We start from the raw sequence: 23,280 nt of genomic DNA, 5'->3' as shown, positions 1-23,280 counted from the left end.
TAAAGCATAATTCAACTACAGCAAGTAAAACAAAGCTCTTTTACATCTACGTACTTACCTATTGCAATGTGAATTGAATGATGGATTAAGCCTGACCAGACTTTTTTCTGCTCCATAATTGTCCCCATCTTACAACAGCATATTTTGCTCAGCATCTATCCTACACACAGCTATGGGCCCCTCACTGCACATACATTAATAAGAACACTGTGAAACAGCTCCTGAGTTCTCTTATTTCTGTAGTACAGAACATGTCTTGCTTAATTGTTGCAAAGCATAAAAAAAAAAAAAAAAAAATCACACCAGTATAGTGATGGCAGCCTTTGGGTTGTTCTTAAACAGGTCTGATTCTCTTCCCTAATTCCTGTAGGTTTCAAGAAGATATTTGTTCTCTCAACTGGAAGGTCAACACAGACACACAGGATTTTACCAGGTCTGTTGGTTTAGCCATACCAGACTTCTTTGGTCCATAATGGGCACCCCAGGACAGCAAACAATACTTCTACGGAAGAAAATTCATTATGCCCTGCAATGTTCTTCTTGACCTCCTTCTACAGAGGTGCTTAAACCTGCCAATGGAACTTTTTCTTTACCTTTCTTCCATAGGTTAAAAGATACACGGAAAAAAAACAACTAGTCAGTTGCCCAACTGTTTCTGCACTCTTCCCAAACCATCCTTCAAACTCATCCTCCTTTAATGAAATGGAACTTTGATAACATGTAGAATATTTCGTTGATAGCTGAGCTATGCAAAGTCTTGGAACTATAAATGCCTAATGACACCAGTATTAAGAAAAAAAAAAGATCAACATATTAACCATTGGCCAAACAGCAATATAATATCAATTCACATTTCTATGTGACAGCCCATTCTTGCCCTCCTTTCTAGTTCCCTGAATCAACCATGTTCAACTACCAAACAGACCCGAAATAAGTAATTCATGGAAAACCAGATTTTTTTTACCATTTCAGAACATTTTTATCACTTACATACCCCTTGATGATATCCAGCTGTTTCAACCTGAATGCATCTATTCAAACTACTGAGAAAGCACTACTTTCTCCATGGATAAACAACCTCTCCATTTTTATTCTAAAACTCTACACGGAACAACTGAACACATAAAGCTGAGAGCCACAACCAGATTTCCACTTCAGACATTCTTTTCTTCCTGGAAAGATTTTAAGGGGGAGCGGGGAGAGGAGGATGATCCTGCAGGAATCAAATACCAACACAATTACAAAATTGTGCTTTTTGGCTTGCTTTGAAAAGCTGGGAGTGAAGAAGAGCAGAACAACTGACAAAAAATTGTCAAATTCTTTGAAAAAAACCTGCAACTGTGATCAGTGTATTTACGTATACATTCTCCAAAAATCAAAACAGAACAGTGTATAATCTTCCACTTCAAATAACTTCTTAATCTTTCTTATTAGTTATTTGGAGTTACAAATACTCTACCTTTTTATTACAGCTGAATTCAACCAACTTCGTAGGCCAAAACTGGTACCATGTGAGAAAGCAATGCAGAATTTAGTGTTTAACTTGAGCTGCCCATTGCCAAGGTACTAAAATCAACCATCTCACCCATCTGCAGCTTTAGTTCCATCTTCCTAATTTTGTCGATAAGATGATTTTTGCAAACAAATCATGATTCAAACCAGAGACACAGGTTTTCAGCCTCCAGTGTTAGGAATTACAAAAACTCCATGCAACTCAGTCACTTCAGTTTAGCATCTTCTAATAAAGACTCATTTGATCATCTTTGCATTTGGAAAAAGATACGGTAAAGTTGTTTGACTTTGAAAAGGAACCAGGATTATAGGAAAATCAGTTGGTTTTTTTTAATGCTGGTCAGTTTTTACTCCTCTGTTGAACACGGCTAACATTTCAGAGTTTATATGTCTGAAGATCAGTAGCTGTGGAGGGAAAAGTATGGAAGTAGCTCCCCCCGTATATGCCATCAGTAGGCAAATTTAGCTGTTACAACACAAAACACCTTCTTACTGGAAAGCTGATCTAGACCTGCAGATGATTTGATACGCCACGAGCACTAAGAAAATGATGGGCAAGAGAAAAATTACATGAAGCCATATTCCAATAGTTGTGCTGCACATGGAACAAACTTGTTTTATTTATATAAGGAGATTTGTATCTATTCCTTTTAAGTACTCTTAGATTCCTGTGAATTTTAAGTACACTGGATTTTCACTGCAGAGGGGAGTGGCTGAACTACAAACTTCCTCAAAAATAGCATACAGTTGCATCTAAGTACAGGACCTCTCTGAGAAATCCCTCTGTAAAATGGATACATGCAATACACGAAAACTGTCTTCACTCACCATGGAAACGGAGATATGGGAAATAAACCCAAGCGTTTTAGTAAATAACCTTAGTAAGGACTTGGGGGGGGGGGGGAAAGTCTTCTAGAGGGCTTGAAATTACAATGTCAGGAATCCCCAGTAAGGGTGGAATCCAAACCAACAGTAATCCAATGATGAGGAGTCCAATAGTTTTTCACTTGAAGAGAAGAAAGGCTGGAGATTCAATGTGAACTACAGTCATCATAGAAAACCAGAATAGTTTGGATTGGAACAGATCACAGGCAGGGAACACCTTCCACTAGACCCAGTTGCCCAAAACCTCATCCAATCAGGTCTTGAACACCTCCAAAGACGGGGCATCCACAACTTCTCTGAACAACCTGTTCCTGTGTCTCAGTACCCTCACAGTAAAAATTTCTTGCTAATATCTAATCTAAATCTCCCCTCTTTCAGCTTAAAAACATTACGCTTTGTACTATCCTTGCACTCCCTGATCAACAGCCCCTCCCCACCTTTCCTGCAGGCCCCCTTCAAGTACTGGAAGGCTGCTATAAGGTTCCCCCAGACCCTTCTTTAGGCTAAACATGCCAAATTCTCTCAACCTGTCCTCATACAGGAAGTGCTTCAGCCACCAGACATATATGTACGTTTTTGTGGGTTTTTTTTAATCTATTAATAAAAGAACATTGGGAACGTGTCAGTTGCAAAATTCTTCTGCTCAAGGAACATCTTTATTGCACTGAAACAAGTGACACAGCTTATTTCCTGAAGTTTGCAGCAGCTGTATTGAACTGCACCCAAACTGTCATGTGGAAGAAATCCACATATGAAGGAGAATTTCTTCAGAATAAAAGAAAAAATAAAGAAACTACAGTTAACTCCTTCAGAAGGAGTCCTTTCAGAATTACGACATACTTTTATCAAAATACCTCTGGTTGAACTTTTTTTTTTCAAAGGAAACAGCAGGGAATAGAAATTAAACCCTCAAGTCCTGGGATCACAGAAGTTCACAGCTTGCTAATTACATTTTTCCCTTCTGTATTTCCTGTTCTTCAAAAAGATGATCAAAGGCAGAACACAAAAGAAAGAAGAATTATTTCAAATGAAAACATTCTCACTTTTAAGGGTTTCATTTTCTCTTTCTCAGTGCTACGCTTCAGGTAACATCTATCTTCCAGCCAGCATCTGTGTGCTTCTCAAACACACTTATTTCTTCTGTGGTTCAGGGTTATGCTCTAAATCATGTTCTAGAGACTAAAATCAACAGAAACCCTTTTATTTGTTTTAGGGGATGGATGACCTTTCCAAAGGCAGTTTTGTCCTTATCGAATATTATGTACAAACATTAAAGCCTCATGGGGTGGAAACAAATCTAAAGAAGTCTAACTTCCTACCAAGATAAAATTGCCTGATCCTCACAAAAGCACCTCTTGCAGAAAACTTTGCTCCACCAACACTGGTCATGGAAGATTAATTCACTTCATTATTCTCAAGAACTCCAATTTACTTCACCTCCTCCAAACTCACACACAACGGAAAATTATAAAGGCATCCTTATGAAATAGGTCAGTTTTGGTGTAAGAGCTATGAGAACAGTTGCTAAATCGCTACTACTGATCAGTCCACTGGAGCAGGGTAAACTTGTTCCTAGCATCATTACCGATTATATCAAGCCAAAACCAATAGTAGCAGATATGAATTTTTAAATTGTATTTCTAACTTGAAATTATGAAATGGTAAAATAGTCCTTCATCTGAGAGAAGCAATGCTGCTTTCACGCATATGTACTGCTTTGTTCACTTCATAAATATACGATCTGGAAGTAGTTCAGCTGTTTTTGTTTTGTCAACTGCTATATTAGATTTAACTTTTTGAAGGGAAATTATATTTTTAAAAAATCAATTTACATTATTTAAGTGCAGCATTCTTAAGGTACTTGCAGTTTTGGATTTATAATTCTAGAAAAGACCTCCCTCGCAAGGATGGCAAGATTTTTTTATGGAAAACCAGAGCATTAAGTACTTTTGAGATACAAAGATATTTATAGACAAGGATCTATAACACGAGGACCAGGCAACCATTTCTATGTTATGTGCAAACCTACTAATTGGTTTCAATTGCCTGTGTGCAAAATGATGAAAATCTCTAGAGACAGTTCTAATCATACTAAAAATGTTCAAGAGCAGCCTTTCAAAACTCTGGTTTTGTTTTAGTAATTTCATATTTTAGTTTCAGATATTTAGCCTTTAAAGAACAGCTACACGTATTCCTGACATAATCTGTAACAGAATTACCCGAACCAAATAGCACTAAAAGCGTAAGTACACCAGATTTACCCAAATATGCAGTGGGAAAAAACCAGACATCTTTCAATCAAGTGATACAGTGAAAGTTAGTGGAATGTGAACACGTAACCAGGTCAGCTTTTATAAAACTAATTAATAATTTCAGTAATCACAGTGCAGTCACAGAGCCTGTCTTCCTGCACTGCCAAAACAACCAACTGCTACTTGGACAGAACGGTACTCTTCGAAATTCTATAACTGACAGGGAAGACTTAATTCTTCTGTTCCTACCTGCTTCATCAGTGGTCAAAGCGAAAATCGCTCTTACAAGAAACCATTCACTACATAATACAGCTCAACCTTCTCTTCTGTCATTAAGCTCGCTCTGCTATAATGTACTGTAAAACAAAGTGAGGAACATCTGCATCCACCCCATTAAGCGTTATGGTAGTACATAAAGACACAGAAGTCTCTACAAATAAAAACTACGAATACAAGTGTTCCATTTACTTACCTTTGTCACCTCTTCCATTTATATATTCTAGCCTTACATCTCATGTTTATCATATCATTCTCACACCTAGCTTTAGGTCTATAAAACACTTTAATGCACTCCAAAAAACTTAAAACAAAAGTTCCAAGATCAGTTTGAAAACTAATTAGCACAACAGATTCTTAATTAGAAGGCCTATATATTGCTGCAATTGAAGTAGATGAGTAATACAGCAAGATAAAATGCACCTAATTCACAGTGCTTTTTCTACCATACGGTTTCTCTCTAGAGTCGTCCCATTCTTTTTCATGACATTTAGATATGTTGATACATTTAATCTCATTTATTTCTACTTCTAGAAGACAATTGTTACATTAGTATGAAGACTTTGGAGACAGAGACAGCTACAATTTCAAAAATTTCTACAGCATTAAAATTGTTACTTCTGAATGAGTTCATAGATCTCTTCGTTCAGATCCTAAAATGCACCAATATCTCCCCTGTTTTTTCCAAGCTGCAAGCACATAAGGTGAAGAATTTGCCCTCGAATCCCAGTGCTCACGGGAAACTGTCTCTGAGGTCATAAAAACATGTATTTGTTTAGTCACGTAGCACCTTATGCCACGTAGCCATGTAACAGGTTTCCAAAATATCAAACTAGCTAAAAAATACCAGTTAGCTAGAGAAAAATCTGATCCAGATCTGACTAAGGAAAAAAAAATAAGACATCTAAGCAATTGCATTAACCCAGTAATGACAAGTCTCAATTTGAGGCAGTGGTTCCCCATCTTTTGCTATTAAATTCCCAAATCCAGCTATAGCCATCTCATACACTTCTAGATTACCTCAGCATAATCATGGCAAGTTTTTCTTCTTGTATCTGTTCACTTTCTATCTTTCTCCAGTCTTAAGACCATTCCCCGTTTCCTACATCACCAGAGCACTGTATGACACTTGCACCACTGCAACCTACTGGTGGTTCTACGTGTCAGGAAATATTTTGACAGGTAACACGGTATAACAGTGCCTTAACAAAAGCTGTTGGAAGAAGAACAGGAGGTAGAAGCCTCTGAATGAACCTCATTTCTTTTACAACGAAAGCAAAGCTGAAACCAAAGTTCAGCAGCCACTGAGCAGCTATTGTTGTTCTCTGCTTATTTTACCTCCCCTTCATCCTGTTTCACTCTGATCTTCTGATTTGTCCAGCCTTTGAGTATGAAAAAAACATGAAAACTGCAGGAGTTGTCATATTTACTGTAAGAACATCTGCAGGCTCATACTACTGGCATCTAAAAAAGCCGGGTTAAGACTACAACCTTCTTTCATCCCTTCCCGTACAAATGCTCTGTATTGTCAAAATACTCGAAAACTGCACTGACAGAGTAGAACTTATTTTAACTTGCATTATGAATAAACTGCACATGCTGTTTTACAGACAATATATATTTGCAAACTTGCTCATGCAAAATTAGTGTGCACAACAGGGATATTTGTTTTCTAATCCCCCACACCTTTAAAAATGACATTTATGTCTGCTTTTTTTGAACGTGCCCAAACCCTCTCTTTAATATAATAAATCTTACACAGAATTCATCTGCCAGCCAAACCAATTTATGAAGCTGAAACAACAAAGAATAAAAAGTTATACAAAAGCATGGTGCACTTGGACACTTGATTCCCACCTCCCCCCTCTTTTTGTTTACAAGTAGAAAGAGTGAATAAAAGAAAAAAAAAATCGTGGTCACAAAATTTTGACATTTTAATCCTAAACATTACAGGGCAAATGGACGTTGGAACCTATTTCCATACACCATGCGTCAACTTTTTAATTCCCAAATGTGGCCAAATCCACTAAAACAAGAGTGTTTAACAAACTCTGGATTATGGAAATACATTTCTGGAATAAATGCTAGAAAAGCAACAATGGGAAAAGCCAACTGTCTCCATAAATGTAAATAAAGTGGAACAACGCGTAGATTAGATACTTTTTCTGTTTCTTACTCATAACCTGTCAATTCAGTGCATCATATGGTTCAACATAATGGTCCCCATTTTGGACAAACATCTAACTAGTGTCCATTGACTCCAAGCTAGTGGATGATGAATCTTTTTGGATACTTTCAAAGATGGCTGCCAGCTCAGGATTAGAGCTTATCTGTGACTGGAATTCACTCATTAATGGACTCTTCTCTGCTTCTGGAATGGTTAGAAGCGCTGCTACTGCCCTCATAGCAGATCGTTTCAGTTCATCTTGCTTTTCAAACTCCTGTTTCACTGAGTTTGCCTTTACCTGGGGAAAAAAAAAATTCAAATACATTTGCAACTTTAGTTTAATCCTCCCCTCTACATCCACCTTAAAAAGATATGTATCTTAATATATCTTACAAAGACCTATTTCCTGCAATACTACCACTGTGCACAGCTTTCAAAATGGCATAAGCTCTTAACAGAAAAAAAAAAGGGCAAAAAATGACCTCCAAACACCTACTTTTTAACAGGTCTTTTACCAGCAGTTTACAAATAAAACTGGAACGTAGGTACTGCACAGTAAGCAGAAAAAGGTTGTAGGCTACTAAGTAAATTATCAAATCAAAACAATTATAGTAGTCAACTTTCAGCTAGTAAGGTCAGTAAACAACATTAAAATGGTATTATCACAGTATTTTCAGCTTCCAGAGAATAGAAATTTTTAAAAGCTGACCTTCATTAAAGTAACTGTTTAACCTCTGTTATAATTCTCAAAGATGTTTCAGTGATACAAACATAAGTCATCATTAAAAGCAGTCAAATTTTTCGATGTGAAATATAACAGTTATGTTATATTTATTTAGGTTACAGTAATGGAAAAATGGAAGAAGGTAAATCAGGCATTAAATGACTGTCAGTGCATCCAGGTGGATCAAAACAAGAGCAGGAATGGAAGGTGACTAACTGTGCCAAGACCCAAGAATCTTGTAATATAAGTGAAGAAGGAAAAAAACAAACCAACAAAATACAACTGCTTTACACTGCCTCCATCCTTAGTCACCCAAATGCTTGTCTGCAATAATGTAATCATTAAAAATCAGAAAAACTCTCATTATTCCACTTTCACTGTTTGCAATGAAATGAGACAAGTTGCCCATATGGTAGCTAGCTTTTTAAGGAAAAAAACCAAAGAGGGCATCATAGAAAAACAGGATTTTTTAAGAAGAAGTGAACAAGTCTACTCTTCCATTTGTAATTTAAATAAATTTAATATATACATAAGGGCCAACATATTTAAATTATGCTGTTGCAGCCTATGAACCACCACGCAGGAAATGCTGCAGCACCTAGGTTCTCAGAAGTATTCTTCATAGATGAGTTCCTTTATACTTGTATAAGACAACATAAAAAAACAACTAAAAATGTTTTAAATTTAAAGCAATACCTTAGTTGTACATGTAGCACGCAAAGGTTCAACAAGCCTATCCAACCTCTGCAGCACTGCACTTGGACAAAGGGTAGACAACCTCACCAACATTAAAAAGGTCAGCATCTAGGTTGAGAGAAAACCAATTCAACAATCAGTTATGCTCATCACATACATATAGAGATATTTCCTACAATGCCGTGTAACCTTTATAACAGCAACAGTTAAATGGAAATGGCAAATATAGTGAAGTACTTAAGCATATGAAGTAATATTTTCACCATTTATCAGTCTATGTACTATCTAACCTTGATATCATAGTGATCCTTCAGGCCATCTTCAACATGGTTTAAGAATTCAAATATATCTAGTCTATCCAGGCAGCTATCCAAAAGAGTATACATGCACTCAAAAGCTGCTTTTCTTATGTCCAACCCATCATCAACTGTATGCTTAAATGGTCCCATTTCCACCTGTCAGCAAAGAAAAAACAAGGTTATGAACTAATACATTTAGAAAAACAAAGAATCTACTTATGAACTAATACATTTAGAAAAACAAAGAATCTACTTATATACATATCCAGCATTAATCTTCTTAATTAACATACCTCTCTGATTAATTCCTTTCTGACTTTTGTTTCATTGTAAAGATGAGGAAGCACAGTATCTAAGAGGTCCCTTATTAATGAGGGTTTATTGTGTGCAGCTGAGTTAAACGTCACTAGGGCTACTCTCCTGACATTGAGATCTGGGTCCTCCAGTGTTTTCAGAAAATCACCTGCAATCACATACAGAAATAAATCAACTTCTGAGCATCTTTTTCATTTGCTTCTTCAAAAATAGTTTTGATTAGTTTTAATCTTTCAAAAGCACATATTTAGTGCAGGATTTATTTTGATGTAGCACAGAACAACAGCTGCTATTTTAGCATGATTACACAAATAAATCTATTCAATTATAACCATATCAAAAGTATTATATAATTGAGACTATGTAATTCAGATAATAAAAACAGAAGTAGGAAAAAACACCACCAAAATAAATGGCTATCACTTAATGATATTCCAAATTTTTTTAAAGACATAGCATGTAAATTAATGACAACTATATTTAACACATTTTTGCTCTTCTTCATTAAGGTCTCAGAATATGCATTAGAAAAACCAATTTAAACTCTGTAGTTCAACAACTGGAGAATACCTCTTCAAAAAAATACCTGTATATTAATTTTTAACCTCTAAATCGGTATATATTGAGAATTCCTCAATTACCAGAAGGTAAGCCCACTCAGTATATATTAATGTAGTAATACCTCTCTCATCCCATCCCACCCTACCACACTCTCTAGGCAGTTTCAATTTTGAATGTCTATCATTCTATAACACAATGCTGGCAGGAAGAGATCACATTTCCCCCAACAGCTGAGTACGTCTACTAGCAACTTCCAAGAAGAGTGAAATTTTTAATGGCAGAAAATGGTGTACACAAAGTGACTTCTACACAGGGGGGAAAAAAAAACTGGGTAACAAAAACTGATATTTAAGTACAAAATGCCAATAGGGGTTTTTTTTGGGTCTGGATAATCAGTATTTCCAGAAACTAAAGAGGCAAGGCTGCTTGAGTTGGAGGGACAGCAAGGGGAAAAAAATCATAAGCATAGTCAATTCTTTAACACATTATTAGAAAATTTGAAGCTTAGAAATGAAAATTACACATAGGAATTGACATCATCTCCACATAAAGAAAAACTTTGCTCTCTACAAAACTGTATGTTTTCGAAGATTATTCTTTTCTCCCCATATTAGTTCTAGCAGTATTCACAATTTTTACAATTTTTAAACCTGTAATCAAGCCACTATAAAACATTCACCATAGCACATTAACAAATCTACAACACTTGGTCATAAAAATGAAAAAAGATCAAAAAAACACAGCATTGCAAAACTCTTCATCATTCTGATGTTATACTGAAAGCTCTGATTACCTCATCCCTATAAATATACACAAACTTTCAGATCACAAAGCATTATGGAATCCTAAGGACCTAAATTTACAATTTGCCACCTGGTAATACTCAGAATTCACATGACCATACCTGTTTTAAATGAGTGAATGTTAAATGTTTCCAAGACCATCCTTCCTTACTACATCAAACTGATACAATTCAGCAAGAGCATGGGAAAGAAAACCAGCTTTTGGGTACCATCTCCTTAAAAGCCCTAGCTCCTTGTATTCTTCACCCATCAGAGCTTCAATACATACCATTAATGTTTATTGCTCAGAATTCAAACAAGCTAGAATTAACAGAAATAACTGGCTAGTATGAGAACATCTTATAACTGTTCCAACAGTTACCATTAGCAGCTAAATCTAGCACCTATAAAATCTTATTTTCCGAAAACACAACAACAGTTTTTCAGTGCAGTTCTACTGCTTGAAAATGTAGAAGCTGACACTAAAGTAGAGAATTTACCTATGCAGTTTTTCAAGAGTGGGTCTATGGGTTGTGGATGATCAGAAATAGTGAACTTGACAGCAGTAACCACTGAACTTCGAGCATATGAGGATCCTAAGATGAAACAGAAGTGTAAATATGTAACATTAAAGCAGTGCAACTACAGAATTCAAGTCATGTTTATTTCCATTCTTTTTAAACTTCTAATACTCTTTAGAATACTAAAGAAGAAAGGTTACTTATTACTAGCAATGCAAAACACTTTCTCCATAAATGTATTTGTGTTACATTTTAAAAAGGGGGAAGAGAGACCATCACATTTGTAATAAACATATAACATTATCGGCTACATAAAATTCAAGTAATAAGCCTATTAGGACAGATCTTCTAAATTCACCACACAGACCTACAAATCACTTCCCTCTTTAAGAAAGAGGATGTCAACATTCTTCATATGAGACTGATTAATGAATTATGAGTCTTCCTAAACCTTAATTTCAGAATTGTTTTCTGAAAATTAGGAATGCTGTAATTTACATCAAAACATTGACACTGGTTTATCAAGTAGTGCTGTGCTTTTGTCAACCATGCTCCTTCCCCTTTAAGTTTATAACTCATAGTTAAACACAACATAGTTAATTGAAAAACCACAGCCTGAAAGCAGCACATTGGAACCATCTAAGCCTTATATTGTTGGGAGCAGAAGGAAAGCAAAACTTGAATAGTACCGCAAAACTTCAGCAAACCATTTGCAAAACTAGATCAATTTATTAATAGATAGCACAATGCCATTTGCTACAATACATACATAAGTTACTGCTACTGACCTGATGCCAAGTATCCTTTGAGTCGTGGAAGTAGAGTTTCTGGGTCTATTAATGTAAGCTTGCCCAAGCATTCAGCAACAACATTCCTCGTACCCTCTTCTGCACATTCACAGTGTTTCAGGAGTAAGGCCCAGATGTTCTCAACATATGGTTTGAGACCAAGGACTGATGCAGAGCTAATTATTTCTTTCAAGGAATGAAGAAGAAGGTATTGCCTCTTAGGTTGACTGGTTATTTCTTGTAAGACAAATGGAAGATACTCAGGAAGATTGCCAACACTAATACTGCCTAATGCATAAGACGCCGCTGATTTGACTTCTTCACTAGGAGAAGAGAATGCTTCTAGTATTACAGACTTCAGCTCAATTTGTCCACTTAAATCAATGTGATGCCCAACTTCCCCAAGAGAGAGCAAAGCCAAAAGCCGAATGGAATCTGTGGACCTTGAATTCTTGACATCTTGAATGAACTGACCTACAACAGCTGGTCCTTCCTTAGGGCAGGCTCGAGTAAGGGCAGCAACACATTTGGCAATGGAATAGTAAGACTGCTTGTGAGTAAGTGCTGTGCTCTGTGAGTATACTGGACCCGTCAACATACGCAGTAAATCCATATAGCCTAAATTATTTGTACCAGTCACAACCAAAGCTTGGAAAAATTCTAGCATGGCACTAAGTGCTCCACCCTGAAGTAGAGGTGATCTCACCAGCCCAATAAGTTCATTGAGAATGGACCCACTAATCTTTGACAGGGAGGAAGGATATACTTTAGCCAGTGTTGTCAGAAAACTTATGGCCATCTGTGATACATGCATATCACTTTCACTAATCAGGGGTGGAAGCTCATCCAGAACAGCATCAATCATGGCAGCTGTCAAGCTGTCACTGTAATTCTTAATTAAAATATCTAGAGCAGAAAGAGTGCCCAGTTTCAAAGCCCGCTGATTCTTTCTCAAAAAAGAAGCAAGAATAGGAACTCCTTCCCCAAGGATTGGTCTCAAATCTATCTTCAAAGGAGAACCAGCAATCAATGTCATGGCCTTCACTGTAGTTAACCGAGTGATCTCATTCTTCAGTCTTTCTAGGAATATCTGAAGTGTACTAGGCAGGTCTGTGCCTAGGCTGTCACCAAGGCTACAAATTATTTGACCCATGCAAGATATGGCCCTTTCTTTCACCTCCTGATCAATGTCAGCAGCCTTTAATCTCTTGATTGTACAAGTAAACAAATCTTTGATGTAAGGAGTAGCATCAAAGGAAGAAGGCTGGTCTAAAGGACGAATGACTTTCACAAGTTGTTGAGTAACCAAGAGCGCCTCTGATGTTATCTTGTAAAATGGGTCTCCAACGCAAGCTACAACTGGAGGTACCAGTGCTTGAACATGAGGATGAAAGACTTGGGGAGAATGATTGCAGAGGATCACATACAAACAGGACAAAGCATCTATCTTCAGATTAGAAGAACTTGATTTGTCATTCAGTGAAAAAATTATTCCTGGGAAAAAAAAAAAAAAAAAGAAAAATGTATTTTTAGGTTAGGTATTTACATTCAGTTAGAACACTTCAAAATTTCTGAAGGCAGGCAGATACACTCAATTTATCTTTTCCTGCTCCCAGCATTTCTTGAATGCTTGCAAGCCTTTCACCATTTTATTCAGTGTGTTTTTTAAGCTTCCTCTATATAGAAGAATGGGTATTTTGAGGGTTTGTGACATTTTCTTCATTATAATGGGATTCTGAACCTTTAGCTTTTCCAAACTTACTATTCCTTGCTACTTCAAAACTCCCAAAAGCTAAAATATGGACAATATTTCACTCTGTTGAGACGAGAAACAAAGCAGTTTGATCTTGCAATTAACAACCAAATCAACTTTTCTTTTAGATAGAGAAGAAAAAAAAAATCTCAGTATCAGAGTCAGCCCTTGTTTTCAAGACTAATGGAAATATGTCACTAAAATATTTATATGGATTCACACAGCATCAGATTTTGCCAATTTCTTTAAATAGAAGCAACACTTCAAAGCTTTTGCAAAAAGCACAGTCAACATTTAAAGATTTTGAAACTTCACATCCAATTTATAATAAATCTTTAGGTTAACAATACATTTTTTTCTCATACCTGGTACAAGTACAGGAACATGTTGTGTTAGGGCTCCAGGTAGTACATTTACTAGCTCAGTCAACATGTTAAAGCAACACTGACGAGTCTTCACACTTTTCTCCTTCATCTGTTTGTGCAAGGCTTTCACTATGTTTGGGACCTGTAACCATCATATATCTGTCAATTGATTCAATATCTGACATTTCTACCATCTTTAATTACTGGGGGATATAAAAAAATATGTGTTCCCTATCCCTTTATTCCCAATTTCTCTACAGAACTAGAAAAGTCATAACCACTGGGAAATGAAGATTTGAGAGAACTGCTATCCAAAAAAAATTAAGTTAATTTAAAAGCAAAACTAGATTTGCATTAATAAAACTGTAGAGAGCAACAATTGAAAACCCACCCAAATAATTTACTTAGAAAAAGATTTTCAACACTGTCCTTTCTATTCTGCAAATAAGATACTTGTAGCAAATTGAGTTTTATCGTGATCATTAGAGTTTATGTCTGCATTACAGAATGCACAAATTAACTATTTTGCTTTGGTAATTTGGCTGAACTATACAGGACATACAAATATACAAGTTATGGTAAACAACTGAAGTCAGATAAGCACATTTGCATGAGTTGGTAATTTCAGTTTCCAAGACTGCTGTACTTTTGCAGGCCAGTTTACCTGGCTTGCTCTCTGTGTTAACACTACAGTAATAAACTGTAAACTGTGTATGAAGAGGAAGGTGTTCTTGCCCATGGTAGGAGGGCTGGAACTAAATGATCTTCAAGGTCCCTTCCAACCCAAACCATTCCACAATTCTATGACACGGCATATGTCAAGAACTACCCTTAGGAACAGGGCACAACTTCGGTGTGTCTACTCAGAGGTAACAAAAATCTTGACAAATAACCTGACTCTGAAGCATTGTTAAAGGTGTTTCTCCTTGTTCCATTGCATCAGGATCACAAAGCCAACTTTGCACAGGTCGAGTTTGTTTTAAAAGAGAAAGATATGCATGAAAAACATCTGCTTTAACATTCTCTTCACGTTCTTTGAATCTTGCTATTAATGCAGGAGATACAGTTTTGTAAAATTCTGGAAGCATTTCATGTCGTGTGCTAACCACAGCATCCAGGCATTTAGCAGCTGCACGTCTCACTTTCCAGCTCATGTCATCATCATCACTATATTCATCATCACTCCCTTGAAAAAACAAATTATGCATATGTTCAAATCTAGACAATCAAAGCATCAAGTTTTATTTTAAACAATTAATAAGGACACACTTGGATTCTTTGCGTAAGGCACACCAAAGAAATAGGTTCAGAAGTCTGTCAAAAATTGTACATAAAAAGCCTTCTAAACTGTCTAAACCATAAGGCTAATTATTCTCTCTGCCAATTTTTTTCATGCTAGTCTTACACATGTATTAATTTAAACTGCAAACAGGACAAGGTGGTTCTCATCACATTTACAGCCCAACCACCGATTTAAAGCATACTCCTCTTTATTCATGACATAAGTGATACTGCAACACCAATTACTAGCTGATCAAGACTCAACAAATTATTCTGTATTTCTAGAAGTAAATCAAATCATACTCTGCCTCCAAAAATGACAACTAAAAAAAATATACAATAAGTAATACGAATTGACTTTTTAAGTACCAAAGCAACAACTAAGCAGCTCATTCATTCTTAAAGTGAAGCAAACGCTATGCCCTGGGTTTAGATAACTTGGGTGTCCAAGTTCTCGTAAAGCTTACATATGGCAAGGTATTGCTACCATATTAACAATAGATACCTTGTGCCTTTCAGCGTAAAAGATTTTTGTCCTACAGGAAAATACAGATTATTTTGCCATTTTCAATCTATTCTGATTTTATACATTAAGTAACAATACGTTATAGTGGAAAGTAGTGAGAAGCCTTTCCCATGCTGAATATGTATTTTGAATTCATTAACTGATGCCCTTCTCACTTTAGTTATATCATCCTACATGCTTCTGCCTTTTTCTTTCAAGCATTTTAAAATATTTGTCTTGTACTTTATGTTCACCCTTGTAATTATCCATCTTCAGCAACAACATCCTATACTTTTATTCCAAGAGGTGAGTTCATAAGGTATGTTTAAAACCAGTACAGAATTGAATACAAAAGTATAGAAGTCATTCAAACACTTGTACTTAGCAATACCACCCATATGAATTTTCTCACATGACTGTGGGTTCACAAGCTCTTCCTTTCCCCCAAATCAAACAGAATATACCTTGATCATCATCATCACCACCATCAGCATCCATTGCATTTTCATCTTCATCTTCATCATCATAATTGTAATTGGGATCATACGTAAGATACTTAAGACAAATGTTTATAATAGTAGATACATGAGGATAAACTTCTTTAGGACATCTGCATAACACAAAAATCTAATTAATGTCAAATTAGTTTGAAGAATTAAAATATTTCTAAAAGACCTCATGCCATGTACTGTACTTTGGAGACATCACCCAAACCAAGTACCATCAATGCAGACATCTGCATTACAGAAAATCAGAAAAGAAATTCAGAATACCAATTTTTGTTGTCACCATTATCGGACAATAAATATTATTAGAATACTTCCTCCCCACCACTGTAGTCTGCATAAGTAGCAATGGTGCAGTTTCTAAAACACAGATATAACCAACCACTTAAGAGTAAGGTGCAAGATAGAGCTATAAGAACAGTTCCAACTCAAACCTTGCAAAAATATTTTCTACCAGGGAGACTGTCTCTTGATGGCTGACAACCAAATGGCATGGTGTTAGATCTGAAGAAAGCCTGAAATAGGTACCCAGGAATAACTTACCTCCTAACAAAGGATTCAAAGGCTTGAATGCAATATTCTCTTAGTTCATCATCATCTACATTACAGAACTTTACAACCAAAGGAATTATTTTCTCAAGATATTCACCTGGTAAGAGAAAAAAAATTAGCTAAGTAATTACTCTCATCTAAAAACTTTTAAAGTTGCAGTAATTTATATGTTTTTCTTACCTATTCTATGACCTGCTTGCCTACTGATAGCAGCAATACACTGTATATAGGTCCTAGTTGTTGACATGGAATCATTTTTAGACAGCTCTGTCAACAGATGTTCAATGAGGTCAACAAAAACCATATTGCCACAACTCATAACCAGGTGACCAAGAGCAATGATGGTTCTTTTCCTCACAGCAAGTCTGGGGCTAGTCAGCTGGGGGAGCAGACAGGTCAGAATTGAAGGATGGAAGTTAACAAGCAGTCCTCCTTGCCTTAAAACAGACAAAACACAAACTCAAACCAATTGAATCTAGATAGCTTTGTGCACATACTGTACAATAATTCCCTTAAATATTCCCAAAACATCACAAATATTCCAGTTAAGTCTTTAAATATTAGCTTTTTAAACTTTAAAAACAAGAAATGAGTTTAAAATATACCATCAAAGCAATAAACGTTAAAATAAGCTTAAAATTCCAGTTCAAAAAGTTTAAATGATGAAGTAATTGATCTATCAATCAACTTATCTTCAATATATTAATTTTTTTTTTTCTAAATGAAGAACCTGTACTCAATACCTTAACATATTATTTCACATAACTTGAAGTAATTTAAATTTAACATTTGGAAAATTAAAGTCCAAGCTTTAAGGAGTATTTATGAGCATTCACCAGTGTTTTGGAAGAGGGATGTTTACCTGCTCAGCATATCAGCCATGATATCCAATGCCTCTAGTTGAACAGATACATCCTCCTGTTTGGCTATAGCACTGGTGAGACGCCCTGTGATCTTTTTGCAAACATTAGCTGCTAATGCAGAACCTGAAAGTAGAACAGGACCTCAGCATTTTCATAGTTAAAAAGAACACAGCTTTTAACACCAGAGATCATATTTGTGACTATGGAAAGCAACCTGATCTCAACATGAAGCAGCTTTTCCTACTCAACAAAACAAGCTTGAACAGCTATTTTCTTTGTGAAGTTGACATATGCTCTGCACTACAGCTGAAAGACTATCTGTGCAGAAGCATACTCAGAAGGAAGGCTTCTTAATTGCTCTATAAGGTATATACAACAGAATATACTGCTTTTATACAGCAGAATATACAACACTGCTTTTGGCAGGGCAAGCAATGGAAAGTGAAGGCCATGAAAAGCCTAGAGCAAAAAATGCAAGGAATATATATAAAAATAAAGGAATAACAAAAAAGGTAATGGGAAGCACAGAAGATAGAGCCTGCTCTAAAGAACAGCTGTATAACAAAATTGTAAAATTAAATTCCTTTGCATAAAAAGCTTCTTGGACACTAAGTACCTGAAATGCTGAAACATTTAAGAGGAAAATAATTATACCTGAAGAATTTCAAAAATTCAAATAAAAATGTCTTTACCGCAGCTCCATAGTTCCCACTTTTCTCGACTGTCTAATGTTGTTTGGGGGTAATTGTGAGAAAATAAACTCATGCCACAGTTACAGCTACACAACAGCTACTGCTCATCTTCATTTGCATTAAATCTTTTTAACCACACTCTGGGAATTTAGATGTGAAATTTAACACCATTCCAAACTCTATCAAATATAGTTTATATATATTTATGGCTTATTCTTAACTATGTGACTAAAACTAAGAATAACAATTGGACAGTCAAATGTGTTACCACAGAGTCTAAGAAAAAAGACAATCTGTGTTTGAATTGAGACCAAGAAATAACACCTAAGTTCCTTTCATATTAGAAATACTAGTTATATTGAAAGATTATGCTATATTTGTTTGAGCTTTATCTCCACCCCAAAATCTCCTTTTGTTTTGTGTAGGCAAACAGAAGAATAAAAGTTTAAATTTATTTACTTAAAATTAGTTCTTTATTTAAAGTTTACATGCCATACCGCTGCTTGATAAGAGCAAGAATTACATGTGGACTTCCAATAAAGGACATTATAATCAGAGGATTTTTTTTTTTTAAATTAAGAAACCTCAGTCTCTAAGGACTGCATTTCCAAAGCCTTTTTAATCAGTTCTCTATTCTCATTCATATCCTACACTACAATACCTGAAAAGCATTTGAATAAAACAGTAACACCATTATCTGATGAGCTGTTCATCATAACTATCTCTTTTGGAGGAAAGACTGCCTTCATTTAAAACTGCAGGTAAGCATTCAGGCAATCACTAGAAATACAGGCTGCTTTCCAAAATGCTTATCAGAAACTGAGACAAGAAATCAGATCATTACATAAAAATACCCAAGCTATAACCAATTAAAAAATATACTACTGATCAAAAATTAAGATTAGATTTAGCTGTTACTACTGCTGAGATATATTCCACCACACGATTAAAATAGGAGCTTTTACACTTAATTTGTTATACCGATGTTCATATACTATAAGTTGGTTTTTCACATTAATGCAGTTCTTCAATTAAAAAAAAAATTGCAACTAGTAAAATCTGGAAATAGATTCGGAGAAGAAGGAACTAAAAGGATGCGTGCCATATACTTCTCCTGTAACAGAAATAAGTTCCAATGTTAAACGAATCGAATCCTTTTCACTAAAGGGCCTGCCTTTTTCATTTTTTAATTAGTAATGAAACCATAAAACTAGATAGTCTTGAGTACAAAACGCCTTACCACTGGAAGCTGGGGGGAGTTCTCCGATCACAGTTTTAAGGCCAATGCTTGAAATGTCACGTAACTGTTCTTTATCTGAAAGCATGTTTGTACAGAGGGTATCTACAATGGTCTCCACTTGATACTCCTTCACTTTACTCACCAAGGGCCCAAGGCTGTATAAACAGGAGGAAAAGTATTAAATCCACAATCTTAAATAAAACTCCTCATTTTGCATTCAAGTCACAAACTTAAGGTTGGTTTTAGTAGCATCATAAAGCATAATTTTAAAATCTGAAAACCTTCAACTGATTTGGTTAATAACCCATCTCCATGAACCTATTAACAAAATAGTGGTTTTGTACATGTTTTTTATTTGCTTTGGTTTACTATTCTGCTTCAATCTTAAAATCAGAATCCCTCTTACTTCTCACTGAACACCAAGTTTTATAACAAAAGTTACCTAGCCAGAGCTATCAGTTTATATGCTGGACCATCGCTGTCTGCTTAGTTCGTAGACAAGTAAGCAACCTTCTTAGTTACTGCATCCTTATTCTACACAATGCTTGAGTTCAATCTACCACACACTCAGACTCATTCTATACCTTCATGTGCTTTCTTTAATAGAATGCAAATGGTCAAACAAAAAACAATTACACGGCATGCCCTCCTTCACACAGACTCCAAGCATCACTATACACGCAGCATCTAGTAATAATCCCTCTTTTCTCTGAATTGCTTTGCTGTCATTCCAACTGTTTGGCAGATCACAACAATCTTCTACTTACTTATCAAATGCTGCCATTTGTTCAAAAAACTAAAACCACTGTTGTTCCAGTAAAGCGTAGTTCATTGCTAAGAAATGTAGCATCTTTCACTGTCTTCCTAGCCTTATCGCCAAATTTCAGCCTCTCTGTTGTTAATGTTCTGTTCCAAAAAGGAAGCTATACAGTCTTTTACTGTCTCCATTTCCTTTTATTCACCTGTGAAAAATCTCCATAAGAATTCCAAGAACTTACTCTTCCTCCTTTTACCCCTCCCACTCCAAATTTGCTTATCTAATTTCTCCCTATGTTTAAAACACCTGCCTTCAGACAAATCATCTCAGAAATGGGAAATTAATTTTGAAAGACTTTAAACTACCCAACCTTTTAATCTAATTCAACTCCTTCAAAGCTACATTCACAACAAACACATTGAACCCTGAAAAATGAGTGTTATAAAGCTGTTATAGGAATTCCTACCATGTTTCATCAGAGAAAAGTACAATTAGCCTACGCATACAGTAACTGTTCTGAAAGACACAGCTCCCTTGTTCTGTAAGCTTCTGCTCTCTATATGCTGAGCTTGCCAGCTACTCTCTCTAATTCTCCATGGTGATATCCATAATATTACTATACAATCAAAAAGCATGCTTACTAATACTAGAGGCAAGATGCAACACGAAACTGAAGTTCCACTAAGCTTAGGTTCACAGAAGTGAGGGCAGAGGATAAGGAGCTGTATACAACAGTGACATAGAAGAAAAAGCAATGACTGAGGCAAGAACGGCAACAACAGCAGCAAGGACCATCTAAAGAAAACGTGGGAACCATGAAATAGAAGTGTAGCCAACAGCAGAATTAACAGGCACACAGACATATCTCCAGAAAACTACTATCAATATTCTCTTCCTTCTGAATGAAAGGGATAATGGACATTGTTCTGACTTGGCCTTGGACATAGACCTTCCCCTAGTTATGCTCCACAGACGCTCCAGATGTCCTACAAGGAAATCCTACAGCTTGATTCTCAATAGCTTTTCCTTCTGTGACACACACTTCAAGTTATACACATCACCATGGAATTCAACTTTGGCACAATGACAAAGCACAGAAGTTTTTCAAGAGATTGTACATATCTGCAGATTATATCTGCTTTGATGAGCAGTAAAGTGTGAGGACTTCATTAGGTAAGCCCTTTGCATCAACACTCTCTGGTTAAGATTTTGAGGAGTGGGAAGATATGCACAAGGCTGGTTTTTAGGAAGCAAAAGATCAAGCTTTGGTTTATTTGTGTAAGTCGGGTCCCAGCTTGCAGTACAGAAGTCAAAGCAAGCCCATGAATTGGTTCCATCCGATTTGTGCCGAGAGGGCAGAGAGCGTTCAAGTGACTTCAAGTACTGGGCTAATAGGTGGTCATAGAGCCAAGCATTATGAATCAGAAATCATTGGCGTTTCTGTGGCTTACAGGGGAGGCTCCAAATCTTGTACCTACCCTTCAGCACTGTACACAGCTGTCTGTACACAGACAACTTCTCTACAAATTAGAACTATAAACCTGAAATATGTGGAAATCAATGTATGAACAAACGCAGAACAAAGAACATCAAAGCCAAACACAAACTGATTATATTAGGACTATACTAGAATGTTATGCCTCCATATAAACTTTACTTTCTTCCATAGTGAACTTTAATACTGTATACATATGCTTTTCACTAAAGTTGAGTCTAGTAAAGCTGACCGAGACTAAAATGATCTCCACAGTTTTAGTAAATGCTAATTTTGGAGAGCTGAAGTCAAACTGAAACCCTAGAGGAAAAATGAATGAAATAATTTGTTATCAAAATAAGACCAAGATCAAGAAAGAAAGCTGATATCTTCAAATACATGCCACTAACCACTACAAGCATGTCAGATGTCTAAAACAGCAATGATTTAAGACCTTATTGAAACATCATTAGTTTGTAAGTTTGACAAGTACATGATGAAATTTTTTGTGAAATAGGCTTAGCATTATAAACAATAAAACAAGTTTAAACTGGAAGTATCTGCCTAGTTTAACTCCTCGTCAAGGGCAAAGGGAGTATGCTGTCCAAACTTGGACTGTTCTTCAATGCTTAGGAAAAAAAAAAAGTAACATTTGAAAAGTAGTAAGATAGTAGTTTGCACTTAAATTTTCATACATTTGAAACAAGCAGCAACTATCAAACTTTTAAAACAGTTCAGTCACAAGTTAGTTTGATATGCAAGGGTAAATATTTCCCTTCCCTCCCCAAACCTAGTCTTTCAAAGCACTTTACAAAACCAAAACAAGATCAAAACGCTAGGGAAAAGGTGGGAAGGGAACTTCCAACTTCATACATTTGATTATCCAATGCAATAACAGAGCTGCTACATTACAGTGCAGAGGTAAATCCTGATTAACAAATAACAGCATGCAGTTCTAGTAAAGTAAATTCAATACATTACATTCTATTAGTATCAGGTTACTGGAAAGAAACTATCTGAATGCAAAGTATTTCCTTTTAGACTTTAGTGATTAGACTGGGGAAAAAAAAGTTTGTTTTATTTCATAAGTCTTTAAAAATTCTGAATTAAGAGCAAGTTTCATTCTGAAAAAAAAAAAGCACAGGCATTAAGTGAACTGCACAAAATTAGAAGGGGGTAGGGGGAGAATCATCTGCAGTCAAGCAGAAATTCTGTCCAAGCTAGCAAGACACTAAGCTCTCAATGAAGACTATGATCTGAAAGTAGATAGCCTAAAATCCAAAGTAAGATACGCTGCTCAGGCAAAAAACTTACTTTATCCTTAGTGCTTAAATCATCTAATTCTCACATTATAATACTACAGAAATCCACAACTGGTTTAAGACAGAAAAATCACTCTGGAGTCTTTGCATTCTAAAGGAGAGTTCCTTTCTTAATTTATATGTATTGAGATACAAGCCCACAATTTACAAGATAACAAGCGAAACAGTTTTTCTTGTTTTACCGGAAATGTG

The 23,280-nt window shown here is 35.9% G+C and overlaps 1 protein-coding gene across 1 annotated transcript in view; it reads right to left on the bottom strand.

Moving 5' to 3' along the window:
- Positions 1 to 2,615: 2,615 nt before the first annotated feature.
- Positions 2,616 to 23,280, bottom strand: part of CAND1 (cullin associated and neddylation dissociated 1) — a 31,676-nt gene continuing 11,011 nt past the window's right edge. Inside the window, exons 3-15 of the mRNA XM_009563329.2 lie at positions 19,536 to 19,690; positions 17,603 to 17,726; positions 16,921 to 17,177; positions 16,732 to 16,837; positions 16,147 to 16,292; positions 14,790 to 15,082; positions 13,897 to 14,038; positions 11,779 to 13,272; positions 10,970 to 11,065; positions 9,105 to 9,274; positions 8,803 to 8,967; positions 8,513 to 8,620; positions 2,616 to 7,390 (exon numbers count right to left, since the gene is read on the bottom strand). Of these exons, the coding sequence (XP_009561624.1) occupies positions 7,166 to 7,390; positions 8,513 to 8,620; positions 8,803 to 8,967; positions 9,105 to 9,274; positions 10,970 to 11,065; positions 11,779 to 13,272; positions 13,897 to 14,038; positions 14,790 to 15,082; positions 16,147 to 16,292; positions 16,732 to 16,837; positions 16,921 to 17,177; positions 17,603 to 17,726; positions 19,536 to 19,690 (3,481 nt within the window). The 3' untranslated portion in view covers positions 2,616 to 7,165. The remainder of the gene's footprint in view (positions 7,391 to 8,512; positions 8,621 to 8,802; positions 8,968 to 9,104; positions 9,275 to 10,969; positions 11,066 to 11,778; positions 13,273 to 13,896; positions 14,039 to 14,789; positions 15,083 to 16,146; positions 16,293 to 16,731; positions 16,838 to 16,920; positions 17,178 to 17,602; positions 17,727 to 19,535; positions 19,691 to 23,280) is intronic.

Source organism: Cuculus canorus, chromosome 1 (genome assembly GCF_017976375.1).
Source record: "Cuculus canorus isolate bCucCan1 chromosome 1, bCucCan1.pri, whole genome shotgun sequence".
Taxonomy (NCBI): domain Eukaryota; kingdom Metazoa; phylum Chordata; class Aves; order Cuculiformes; family Cuculidae; genus Cuculus; species Cuculus canorus.
Note: the sequence above shows the minus strand (reverse complement) of the source record. Positions and strands in the feature narration are given on the sequence as shown.